The 13,565-nt window shown below is 35.9% G+C and overlaps 1 protein-coding gene across 2 annotated transcripts in view; it reads left to right on the forward strand.

The window, feature by feature from the left end:
* Nucleotides 1-13,565, forward strand: part of ARSK (arylsulfatase family member K) — a 41,836-nt gene extending 28,271 nt beyond the window's left edge. The window contains exons 6-8 of one of the 2 annotated variants that reach the window (XM_024746969.1): nt 1,126-1,350; nt 10,105-10,329; nt 12,742-13,565. In XM_024746969.1, the coding sequence (XP_024602737.1) occupies nt 1,126-1,350; nt 10,105-10,329; nt 12,742-13,022 (731 nt within the window). In that variant the 3' untranslated portion in view covers nt 13,023-13,565. Of the gene's footprint in view, nt 1-1,125; nt 1,351-10,104; nt 10,330-12,741 lie in introns of those variants that run through there. The other variant, XM_024746970.1, reaches the window with a different exon arrangement.

The following is a 13,565-nucleotide window of genomic DNA, read 5'->3' on the forward strand; positions in this document are numbered from 1 at the left end:
CTGACTGGACCTCAGAATCACCTGTGGGTTTTGTGGGGGGATTTTTTTTTTTTTTTTTTTTTTAATAATACAGACTCCTGTAGGCCAGATTCAGAAACTGCCAAAGTAGAGATGATGCTTCTCTCTGGACTATGCCTTATTGTGTTCTCTTAATTGCAATGAGGAGGAAGTTTCATATCACTTAGAGAGAGGGAGTGGTCAGAGAAATTTTACTGCCCAAGAATATGCCAAATCACATTCATATACCATCTGTATTGCTTCCAGCTCTTTTTCAAAGGTAGGGTTTCCATAACACTCAGCCAACTTCATGGGCATGATCTTGATCTGGTGACTGGGAATTTGAGAGAAAAGGTAGCAGGAGGAGGGGTTCTGACCCTTTTATCACCTCCCGCTGGGCAGGAATTGTGGGTGGACGGTGATAGCAGTCCTTTCGTGAGACATGCACAGTGCTGACATCCAGGCTTGTCTTTCCTTTCTCATTTGAGTCACTGGGGGTAATGTTTTCCCCCATTGTCTGATAGAAACATAGAAAGCAAGCCAGCATGATCTCCAAATAAAGAAACTTATCCTATGGGTATTGTATTTTCTCCTTCCTCTCTCTAGTCCATCCACTGAGAAGCAAGCACATGAACTCTGGCATAAGTTACTTAAGAACAGTAGATAGGGCTTCCCTGGTGGCTCGGTGGTTAAGAATCCGTCTGCCAATGCAGGGGACACGGTTCGAGCCCTGATCCAGGAAGATCCCACACGCCGTGGGGCAACTAAGTCCGGGCGCCACAACTACTGAGCCTGCGCTCTAGAGCCCCGAGCCACAGCTACTGAGCCTGCGTGCCTAGAGCCAGTGCTCCACAAGAGGAGAAGCCTCCACAATAAGAAGCCCGCGCACCGCAACAAAGAGTAGCCCCCTCTCGCCGCAACTAGAGAAAGCCCACGCACAGCGACAAAGACCCAACGCAGCCTAAATAAATACATAAATTTATATAAAAAAAAAGAACAGTAGATAACATTCTGATGTTAAGAAGCATCCTGACAAACTCTTAGAGGGTAGAGTTCTTATGAACTTATTGTGATAGAATAAAACATGAGCTAAAAGCTAATTAAGATTTACCTTGATTTATATTACAGGTGAAATTATTTTGGCTCTTCACCAGTTAGATCTTCTTCAGAAAACAATTGTCATATACACCTCAGACCACGGAGAGCTGGCCATGGAACATCGTCAGTTTTATAAAATGAGTATGTACGAAGCTAGCGCCCATGTCCCACTCTTGATCATGGGACCGGGAATTAAGACCAACCTACAAGTATCAAATGTGGTTTCTCTTGTGGATATTTACCCTACTATGCTTGGTAAGTAATGCAATTATGTAAATATTTATTTGTAATAATGCTGGAAAATGAATAAGCAAAATAGTCAGAGGCCCTGCGGACTTGTTCATGACCCTTGACCAGCTCATTTAACTGTGAGTCAAATCCATATCTGAAAAATGAGGATAATATTTCTCAGGTTCCTTTGGCCTTCACTTACTCTAGTCATTTTTCCTTCAAAAGATTCACAACCAGGATATGACAATAAAGTAAGCCACATATGATATTCAGGTCTATAACTTTATAGATATGATTTGTGTATCATTTGATTCTCTACCACCACCTACCTAAAATGTAAGCATTTCCCTTCTGGATTATTCCATCCACTTTGAAACTACTAATTTTTTTACAATGTTACAAATGTCCCTTAATGTTGATGCTATGAACATATTTCTCCCCAGAATATTTAGATTGTTCTGTACTATTTATTTTACTAGCTTCTAATGTCTATTAGCATAACCATAGGTCTAGAACAGCAACATCTGGATATGTTAGCAGTTTTTGTTAAAGATACAAGAATAAAACCATCGTAAATTCAGAAGTTATATAGAACTGTTTCTATCTAATTTAGAAGAGTACTTTAAATTCAGTAACATTTAAATTCAATAACATCTAAATACTCTGTTTGAAGGCACCATAAATTGCAAAAAGTACCATCAATTTATAAATAGATTTTGGTGAAAGAAAAAGCTAACACAGCATAAGACATATGTGTTTAATATGTTCATATCAAAATACGAAACAAACATGTATCTGGAAATTAAAGAAATAAGAAAGTTCTTTTTATCTCCTTTTTTCTGCTACAAACTCTTTCCCTTCATTTAACTAAAGACTATATTATAGGGTCTTAAATTTCTTTACAGTTAATTTAAATCAGTGCCTGGAATTCCCCGGCAGTCCAGTGGTTAGGACTCCGAGCTCTCACTGCTGAGGACCTAGGTTCAATACCTGGTTGGGGAACTAAGATCCCACAAGCTGCGCGGCCAAAAAAAAAAATCAGTGCCCTCCTTTTGTCTTTTATTTCACATCTCTTGTATATTTGGGCACACTTCTTTGTTGTTCTTTTGCCTGATGTATATTTTTAATCTCTTCAGTTTCTTACTCATCATTTGCTGGTTCCCCTTTGTCCCAAAGCAATTATCACACAGCCATGTCTCTGCCACTTTCTGGCTCTATCAATTTCCAGGCAATCCCTATTACTTTTCCTCATTTCTGGGTTTTTTTTTTTCTTTTTTTTTTTAACTTTTTATTTTACACTGGAGTATAGTTGATTAACAATGCTGTGTTAGTTTCCCGTGTATAACAAAGTGATTCAGTTATACATATAAATGTATCTATTCTTTTTCAAATTCTTTTCCCATTTAGATTATTATAGAATATTGAGCAGAGTTCCCTGTGCTATATAGTAAGTCCTTGTTGGTCATCCATTTTAAATATAGCAGTGTACACGTGTTGATCCCAAACTCCCTAACTATCCCTCCCCTCACCTCATTTCTGTTTTTATAAGAAATGTATGTGCAATTGTGTTTTAAGTGTCTCTCTTATTTTAAGTGTCTTCTTTTAAATATTTTAAGTGTCTCTCTTATTATCATCTTTGTAGCTTTATCAGTATATGCTTCTTTTACAGTGACATTCTTTAGTTTCCTCCCTTAGTTCTTCCTTATAGAACTTCCCCTACCCCATTTCCAAATTTGCATATCTTTTTATCCTTGTTCTGCTTTCTTGAGGTACACTGATCAGAACTGCAAAAGATTATTAAAGGTTGGGATGATCTCAGTTTTCCCTCAATATATTTCATAGTGATATTTGGCATTTTGTTTGTCTTTTTGACTGTAGCAGCTAAATAATCCAGTATCTGTCTGCAGTGAGTTCTAGTCTATTCCTACTCATTCTGTCACTTTATATGTTAGTTGATTAATATGCACTGTTTAAATCATTTCTCTTTGAATATTGTTTTATATTTGCCTATAATTCAAATTTTCTTCTCTACAGTCTTGATACACCATTATCATTACTTGCCATTTCATACATCATAAAAGTTAAAAGTCATCTGCAAACTGGAAGATTTCACAATGTATATATCTTAACAGATTATATAAGAAAATACTAAATAAAGTTGTTTGGAGTGAGGGAATTTTCATTTATCCACATAGAGGGACAACCTGCCTGTCCCAGCCTAGTTTATGTTACTTGACAATTAGCACTTCTTTAGCCAAACAAAGCATTCCCAGAAACCCCTTTGCATTCCTTCCCCACTCTTCTGGAAATTATGTAGGTTCTCTGAAATTGTAGATTTTTTTCCTATAATTTGTCAATTATTACAATTTTTTAAAACTCATAGTTCTACATAGATTTTTTTTGTTTTGTTTTTATCTTTGACTGATGTTTGGTAATAGAGTTCTTCTGAGTCACATTTCCCAGCAGAACATGTTTTATTAACAGCATTTTGATCATGTGTTGATTACACCTGCCCAACTAAAGTAAGTAAAGCCAAAAATTAGTGTCTCTCCAGTTCTAAACTGGAAATTAACATTTCAAACTGGAAATTAACATTTCAAGGCTTAATGTGTTTCATAACGAACATTTTTATTATGAAAAGGGAAAAGTTACATTTATATGACTGGTGGAGGAGAATGAAGAGAATATCTATGCATGGATCTTTATATAAAACACTGAAACAGGGGCTTCCCTGGTGGCGCAGTGGTTGAGAGTCCGCCTGCTGATGCAGGGGACATGGGTTCGTGCCCCGGTCCGGGAAGATCCCACATGCCGCGGAGCGGCTGGGCCCGTGAGCCATGGCCGCTGAGCCTGCGCGTCCGGAGCCTGTGCTCCGCAACGGAAGAGGCCACAACAGGGAGAGGCCCACGTACCACACACACACACAAAAAAGACAAAAAAAGCCACTGAAACATCCTATTAACCAGATGTTAACCAGAGATAAGGTAGAAAGAATGATGCAAGGGGGATTCAACAAGAACCTTATGCTGGAGCCAGGAAACAGCACTGTAACATTATTTATCTAAAATTAACCTTTTACAAGTGATAAAGGGTTAATATTAATAGAACTCTCACAAATCTATAAGAGAAAGAGACATACCCTATTAACAAATTGACCAAAATATATAAATAAGCAATTCACAACAGAAGACACACAAATGGCCAAGATATTTTCAGAGATTCAAACTCAGTAGTCTGAAAAATATTAAAATAAGAAGATACCAATTTTCTTTCACACATAGAGTTTGCAAAGATTTTTAAACAGCAGAAAAGCTTATATTGGAAATAGGCCTTCTCATATTCTGCTGTTGGGAATATAAACTGGCACAGATTTCCTGGAGGCAAATGTGGCATTACATTCCAAATTACTTAGAAATATGCATACATTTTGACCTAGAAAATTCCAATTTTAGAAATTAACCTGTAGATATACAAAAAGATTTATCTCCATGGATATTATTGTATTATGATGTTATATGAAAGAATTAGAAACAGTATGAATATCTAGTAGTAATGAACTGGGTAAAAATTAGTCAATTTTGTTTTAAAAAGTGAAATGATACATGGAGATGGCTCCCATGTATTATTGAAAAGAAAATGTAAGCTCTAAAACCGTATAAAATTTTTTTGTTTTGGTTTGATTTGTTGTTTATTGAGATAAGGTATCTATCTAATTTATTGACCAGATCAGCACATTTTTTAGAGTAAAAGGATACTATTAACAATTACACCAGGGACTTCCCTGGTGGCTCAGGGGTTAAGAATCCACCTGCCAATGCAGGGGACACAGGTTCGAACCCTGGTCCGGGAAGATACCACATGCCATGGAGCAACTAAGCCCGCGAGCCACAACTACTGAGCCCGCGTGCCACAACTACTGAAGCCCGTGCGTCTAGAGCCTGTGCTCCGCAGCAAGAGAAGCCACCACAATGAGAAGCATGCATACTGCAACAAAGAGTAGCTCCCGCTCACCGCAACTAGAGAAAGCCCGCGCATAGCAACAAAGACCCAACGTGGCCAAAAATAAATAAATAAATAAATAAACTTAAACAAAAGAACTCCCAGATTTCTCTCAAAAAAAAAAAAAAAACAATTACACCAGGATTAGCATAAACTGAGTCTGTTGCCTTGTTGCCTTGTTGAACAGCCTTACCAATCAATAAGGCAAAGATAATTCTGATGGTCTATGTTTAATCTCATGTTTAATTCAACCTTGTAAAATGAAATTACTTACTTCTAGAAGGGTTTAAAGCTATCAATACTTTTAGTAGTGATTAGTAACTCTAAAATTTGACCTGTGGGACAGTGTATTCTATTTTTCCTAAGCTTAATAAATAGATTTTGATAAAGTATCTATGAAGGACTTATTTTGTGATTCTTCTAACCAACTAGGAGCTTAAAATAGATATAAAATATAATCTATTCTTAGAATTCCAAAGGTCCTTTCTTTATTACCTTAGCCATGGCTGTATTGTTTTGTATGGATCCAATTTATACACAAGAGTATGGGATTAAATTTCTCAGATCAAAGCCTCAAGCCAGACTTCCTCTTCCCTTCCATTCTATGGACCTTAGAAATGTATAAAAGATGGTGATTCAAAAAATCTCAAATAGAAAGATATTAAATAGGAAAAACCAACTGGGATTCCTGTTTTAATAAACCTACCTTACTATAAAGAGCTTGTTGAAATTTAAGATGGTATAATGCATTTATAAAAAGGTCTGAATTTACAAATAGTTTTTAAAGGTATTTTAGAAGAGTGATTATTTTCTATAAAATGATATTTTATGATAAAGTAGGAAGAGTATTCTTAGTCTATGTATCTCTGTAGGTCCTATCACATTATCATTTTCTAGTACTGGCAGAAGAGTGCCATTTTATGAATAGGAATTCTTTATACTATTAAAGTTGATATCATTATTGCATAGATTATTCTTTAAAAATGCTCCCCAACCTGTGATAAACCATAATGGGAAAGAATATGAAAAAGAATGTGTGTGTGTATATATATATTATATATATATATAATATATATATATGAATCATTTTGCCGTACAGCAGAAATTAGCACACTATTAATCAACTATACTTCAATAAAATAAATTTTAAAAAAATTACTCCCCAAAATATTTTCTTCTCTAGTAATCTAGTATCAACATCCTTTAGCTCAGTTAGAAATAAAGGTAATCTCATTTTTAAATTAAAATTGTTTGGACTTTCTCTTTTAAACTTCTTATTTTCAGTTGAATTTTTTTCATTAATAGTTGGCCTTTTTTGTAAAACACCTAACTTCTTTTCACATAAAGGATAAATCCAGAATTTTTTTGAATTGTGAAAATGTAATTGTATAAAAATGCAGTTGTGTTTAAAAGAATGCTTCATTGCTAGCGATTTAAATTGCAAAACCCTCCTTATCACAGGATCTTAGTGGAGGGTTGGGAGGGTCATTCTATATAGACTATTTTGTTTTTACTGGCTGAAAAATATTGGGAAGTTGAATAACTACAGTAAGGCAAGACTTGAGGAGCAGTATTGAAGAGTCCAGACATCCTGGAGTCAAGACTGCCTAAATTCAAATCCTCTTTCAGTATTTACCAACTGTATACCTTTGGGCCAGTAACTTAACATCTCTGGTCTTCAGTTTTCTTATCAATAAAATAGAAATAATAGTGGCTATTCCATAGCTTAGAACAATGACTGGAACATGGTAAACAATTAAATGTTAGATATTATTATCATTAATATTTTTTATTCTTCTTAGGTATGCCCTAAAAAATGTACATAGCTTGCATCATTGCCATACCAGGCTAATCCCTTATCTACCCATACACTTGGGAAGAAATATAAGCTTATCTTTCTTCAGGAGACCATCACAAATATCCAGGTCTGCATTTTACCCATTTGATTACTGTTTTAAATTTAAGTCACTTTATTAAGAATCATGCAGTTACTACTAATATTTGCTTCTACTGCCAAGAATGATGAAACTTGCTTAACACGGAATTCTAACGATAGATTTTCCAGAAGAAAAAAATATGAAAAATGGTTTAAAACAAAGATCAAAGAGCTTTCTGAAAAGCAGTTTAAGCTGAAGTGCTTTTAAGGAAATAATTGATAAACATATGAAAAATGAATACACAGTTTCCCAAAGCACAGAAAATTTAATAAAGATTAAATACATATTTATTAAGTACTGTGGATATTTGACAAGGATTTTATTCTTCAACATCAATTTACAAAGGTGTATTATTCTACTGATCCTAGACAGGAAACAAGTCACATTATCACTTGCCTGAACTCCTGCAATAGCTTCCTAATTCTTTCCTTCTGCCCGTACTCACTTTTAGTCAATTCACCATACAGTAGTTACTGTCAAACATGTCACGATTCTGCTCAAAATCACTTAGAGTAAAATCGAGAATCTCTAATTGGGCCTGGGAGTCCAACATGATCGCCTCCCCTATCTAACACATCTTGTAGAATTTTACCTCTCACTTACTCTGCTCCAGCCATGCTGGACTCCTTTGCCTTTGGGGAACGGAATGAAGCAGCTTCCTGCCTCAGGGTGTTTACAGTTGCTATTCCCTGGGAGAATGCCCTTCCTCCCCATGCAGATATCTATTGAGCTCATCCAGCCCTTTCTCAGGTCTCTGTCTATGTCACCTCATCAGAGAGGCCTTCCCTGACCACACTATATAACACAGCACATAAACACATACCTGCCATCGTTCTCTATTCCCCTGATCCTGCTTTATTTTTCTTCACTGCACTTATCACCATCTGACATATTTGTCTGTCTCCCCACATTAGAAGGTAAGCTCCAAGCGTCTGAGAGAGCTTATCTGCTTCGTTCACTGTTGTTGCCCTACACCTAGAACAGCACCTAGTTTGTTAGATGCTGGGGTTTTGTGGGTTTTTTTGAGTAAAAAAAATTAATACTTAAATAGACTCATCCTAGTTTAATACTGACTTCTCATATAAACATAGCAGAATTATTTAAATTTTCTTAGTCTAACAAGCTTCTTTAGGAAAATTAGGCTAAGAACAGATCTGAAATAAGGTATTTCTAAGTATTAAAGGTGATTAAACTGCTGAATACAGGAACTTCCCAGTCATGGGTATCTGCCAGTTGGTCCCTGCTTCCCAGCCATCTTCAAAGCCCTCTTCTGTCCCTTCCTCTGCCTCGCAGTGGTGCCCCGTGACAGCTGACACACAGACCAGCCCGACCCAGCCTATTCCCTGGCTACTTTCTCTCCTTACAGAAAGTACCCTACTGTCGTGTAGCTCAATTAGTTTCGTCTTGGGCCATCTTTTTCTCTCATGCACATCCTCTTTAACATCTTTGCTCCTTCTTCTTCTGTTTTTAACCAGTTATCTCTGAAATACTTCTCTTTCTTTCCTTCCTTCCTTCACTTGTTCTTTCACTCTTTCTCAAAAAAGTCCCTGATGATGATTGGTTGGCAGAAGATTAGTACTTGTAATATGTTCCTTCCAAGGAAATGGAAGTTACAAATTTTTTAATTAAGTTATATGTAAAACAAGTACCTTCAGAAGATTTATAGAGGTCTTTGTCTACTTCCTTATTGTCTTTTTTTTCCTTATTGTCTTTTAATTCATTTGTTTTTCCTCAAATATGTACAGTCAAGTTAAATTAATTTTCTTATTCAATTTTAATTTCAAGCATTGCAGATATATTACATTCTATTTTTTATTGGAAATACTTAATTATTTCTAAATTAATGTTTCTAAAAACATGGAACATTGAAACCAGAAAAGCTGCAGGGGAGGCAACTACAGATTCCTTTCGGAACTATCGCAAGGACCCAGCCATAATTAACGGTAATTTTTTTTTCGCAGCTTGCGGGATCTTAGTTCCCTGACCAGGGATTGAACCGGGCCCATGGCAGTGAAAGCACAGAGTCCTAACCACTGGACCACCAGGGAATTCCCAATGATTGATAATTTTTCTATAGGAAAAAGACAGTTTGAGTTCCAAACAAATACCTTAAAAGCAATTTTTAAAAATACAACCTTTCTTTGACGTTAAACATTTCTCATGCTATTGTTTTCTATGTCTATATTTGATAAGGAAAAAATAGATTATTTTTCTCTAAATCAGTATAATCCAGGATTTCCCAATGTATGTTCTGCAAAATACTAGTTCCTCAAGATGGTACTTCGGGGTAAAAAGATGTTCTGTCATCAAGTAATTTTGGGACAGATGGCGTACTACATACCACCCTTGAAGGTTTATGATACACATCATCAATAAATTTATTTAATTTTAACCACTGTTTGCAAACATATGTAACTACTAGACTCCTTTCTCATATAGGTCTTGTTAATGTCCTGTGGGACCAACTTGAAAAACACCTGTGATCATTCCATCATTTAGAAATACAGTACTTATGATATTAACTAATATTTGTTGAGGGTTTCCTATGTGTCAGACACTGTTCTCAGAATTTTACATAAATTTTCATATTTAAACCTAAAATAAACCTATGAAATACAGGCATTATTATTATTCCCCTTTTACAGATGACAAAACTGAAGTTCAGAATGGTTAATAACATGCCCAAGGTCACAATTCTAGTGGAGTAATAAGCATTTGGATCTAGGCAGTCTGTTTACAAAAATCCATATACAGCCTCTAGTCTCTGCGACCTTTAATGATGTCATTTATGAATGTTCAACTAATGAAAGAATGAGTTATTTTAAAATACTGTGTTATTTAGATATTGCTGGAATTCCTCTGCCTCAGAACCTGAGTGGATACTCTCTGCTGCCATTGTCATCAGAAATGTTTAAGAATGAACGAAAATTCAAAAACCTACATCCGCCCTGGATTCTGAGTGAATTCCATGGATGCAATGTAAACGCTTCCGCCTACATGCTTCGAACTAACCAATGGAAGTATATAGCCTACTCTGATGGTGCTTCAGTATTGCCTCAACTCTTTGGTAAATTTGTTGATATATTTTTTAAGTATAGATTATGTGTAATGAGTTGACCTACACAGCATTTGCTCAAGGGAGTCAGTAATCATCTAAATAAATGTCTGCAGTTTCTCATGCTAGGCCAGTTTACAAAAGGTGGCCCTTGTGAGGAGCAGCTTCTTTGCAAATCAGCATCCGAATTCCAAAGCAAGTGCCCTGAGCCTTTTGATCTGGGTCTCAAGATTGCCACCATTGTTTTCTCTGATCAAGGTGTCTTCCAATACTCATGGTTATCGGTCCCAATCAGTAGTCAACACCCTCTTATTGTACCTTGGATTCAGTTGTTCTGGAAAATTAACTGCTCTCTTATGGAGCCTGACATTCTACATTTATTAGTTAATGTTCACCCCATCCCTACAAGATGTTACTATCATCTTTATTTTATAGAGAAGACTAGAGTTCAGAGACTAGTGTTCAGATACCTGCACATGGTCTCACAGCTCAGAAGTGGCAGAACTGGGATTTCAACCCAGGTTTGACTCCAAAATCCATGCTCCTTCCACCCTACAAAAGCCTGCTAGATTCACTACTCTGAATTTGTTTTTAAGCAGCATTATTAGATTTATGGTTTTACTTATCCTTTGTCCTCCTTTTGCACATAAAATATGTGCTAAAGCTATTTTTAATATTCCTTTCTCCCTAAGTTTTTTTCCCAGTTACAAATGTCAAAATTATTAACTCAAAATAATTCTTCAGAGGCCAAACTGATTGACACCCCCTGTCCTTAACTCTAAAAGGAGGAGATTCTTGGCTTCAAAACAAGTCCTTAAGTTTTCATTCTGTTGAATAATGGGCATCTCTTGTTCATTCATTGGTTACGTTCTGCAAAAAGGAGATGTGCCTGTCAAAGAATCAGTGGGGGAGCCTGCCTTTCCTGTATTCTGGGGTTTATTCACTGACTTCCCTTTCCCAAAGAGGTGCCATCTGAAATCACCTAGCAAAACCATAAATGTCTTCAGGATCTTCTGGCTAATGCACTCAAATAGGCCTGTAGGGGTTTTTCCCTCACTGTGAATTGTTCATTTACTGTCTTAAGTAACTTGTCATAAGATCTTTGATTTTTCCAATTAGACTGGCATCCTAGTTATATCCTCTGTCTTCCTACATTGTAGGTAAAAGGGGTGTTTATGTTATCTGAAATATTTATCATTTTCTTGATGATAGTGATTGAGAGTTTTTATTTCCATGGCTATTTGCTCAAATAGACACAATCAATGAATGTAATTTTCAAAAATTCAAGCATAGGATGCTAACGTATATTTAAAAAAAAACAAAAAAAAACTAGGAGTAAGTGAAGTTGCAAGAACTTGACTCCACTATATAAAAAATTCTTCAGCTGGAACATCTGGGGTTGTTGAAATGGGACAATATAAGCACTACTATATATATATATATATAAATAAATACATATTTTTTTGCATGTCAAAGTAAGCAAGGCATCACAGATAGGAAGAATTGTGGCTAAGCCATCTAAGAATAGATAAGAAAAAAAAAGGGATAGCAGGATGATGGTAAGAAGGAAGATAATTTGGACATACATTTAGAGAGGTGTTTAACTTTCAGTATATTATTTTTCCATTTACACTGTCCTTTAGCTTACTATACTAAGAAGAACTGAGGGAAAAAAAAAGAACTGAGAATAAAAATAAATTTTAATATGTTATTCGTCACAGAGTAATGACATTCTAAAAGATGGTTTTTAAGCAGATAATTGTAACAGAGCAGGACCCTATGGGGCCTTCCTGGGACAGGCCTTCCCCCATATCCTCTGCTTTAGCTCCTCTCTGAAGTACTTAAATAACAGTATTTGATGCACATTTCCTGAGTTGTTTTACAGTTGTGAAAACCCCCCACCAAATGGAAGATGTTATAACTACTTGATGACCGTGAGCACATAGCCCCAGGCCTCCTGGAGCCTAAGGACTGATAAAGTTAACCCCTGTGACACCACCCTGTTCCCTCATCAGCCAATCAGAGAATTGTGCATGATCACGTACCCTGCGAGCCCCCTCCCTCAACCTGGCTTTTAAAAATGCTTTGCCTAAACTCTTCCGGGAGCTCAGGGGGTTTTAGGGCGTGAGCCACCCGATAAACCTTTCTCTGCTCCAAACTGCGACATTTCAGTGTGTTTATAGCCCCACTGTGCATCAGGCACACGAACTTGCGTCCCAGGAAGGCCCCATAGGGTCCTGCTCGGTTACAACTCCCCCCTTTTCTTTGATACTCCTCAATCTTGAGGAGAACAAGTTTTGAATGAGAAAAGGACTAAAGATTCAGATAAGGAGGTTAATCATAAACTTGACAGAGGTACCCACAGGGTCCTGCTCGGTTACATAATTGTTTTGAGAGGTATTCAATTTTTTTTTTTTCTTTCAGATCTTTCCTCAGATCCAGATGAACTAACAAATATTGCTACAAAATTTCCAGAAGTTACTGCTTCTTTGGATCAGAAGCTTCGTTCCATTATAAACTACCCTAAGGTTTCTGCTTCTGTCCACCGATACAATAAAGAGCAGTTTATCAAGTGGAAACAAAGTATAGGGCAAAACTATTCAAATGTCATAGCAAATCTTAGGTGGCATCAGGACTGGCTGAAAGAACCATGGAAGTATGAAAATGCCATTGATCAGTGGCTTAAAATCCACTCTGATCCATAAAATATTTGAAAAAAAATAAGAAAATAATGTTCTAGAGCTATATAGAAATATGTTAAAAGATCATGATTAATTATGCATTTTAAACATTAGTTTTAATAATTACTGATTTTCAGTTAAAGAATGTACTCTTCTAAAATAAAATATCAATTATAGAATTACATATTTTCAAACTCATTACTATCAAGACCTTATTCTTATAAACTTCTGACAACTTAACCGAAATATTAAAAGGGTAGAATCAAATACTATAATATAAAGTTGTGTTCCTCTGAATATTATGGAATATAAAATATTTTAACAATTTTTATTACTTATGACCCATAAAATAGTTGTTTTTGAGTATTTGATGGTGTCTGATGAGTTATTTTTATTTGATGGAATATAGATCATTTGGATGTATTTGATGGGAGTATTTGGAGTATTTTAATGGTACACAGACCATGGATATGGCAGAAATTATTATTTTTTAAAATAGGTAATACATGCACAAGGTACAAGCTTCAAAAAGGTACTAAACAGTTAACAGTGAGCATGAAGTCTCTC

The sequence above is a fragment of the Neophocaena asiaeorientalis genome, unplaced genomic scaffold (assembly GCF_003031525.2).
Source record: "Neophocaena asiaeorientalis asiaeorientalis breed wild unplaced genomic scaffold, Neophocaena_asiaeorientalis_V1.1 scaffold550, whole genome shotgun sequence".
NCBI lineage: Eukaryota > Metazoa > Chordata > Mammalia > Artiodactyla > Phocoenidae > Neophocaena > Neophocaena asiaeorientalis.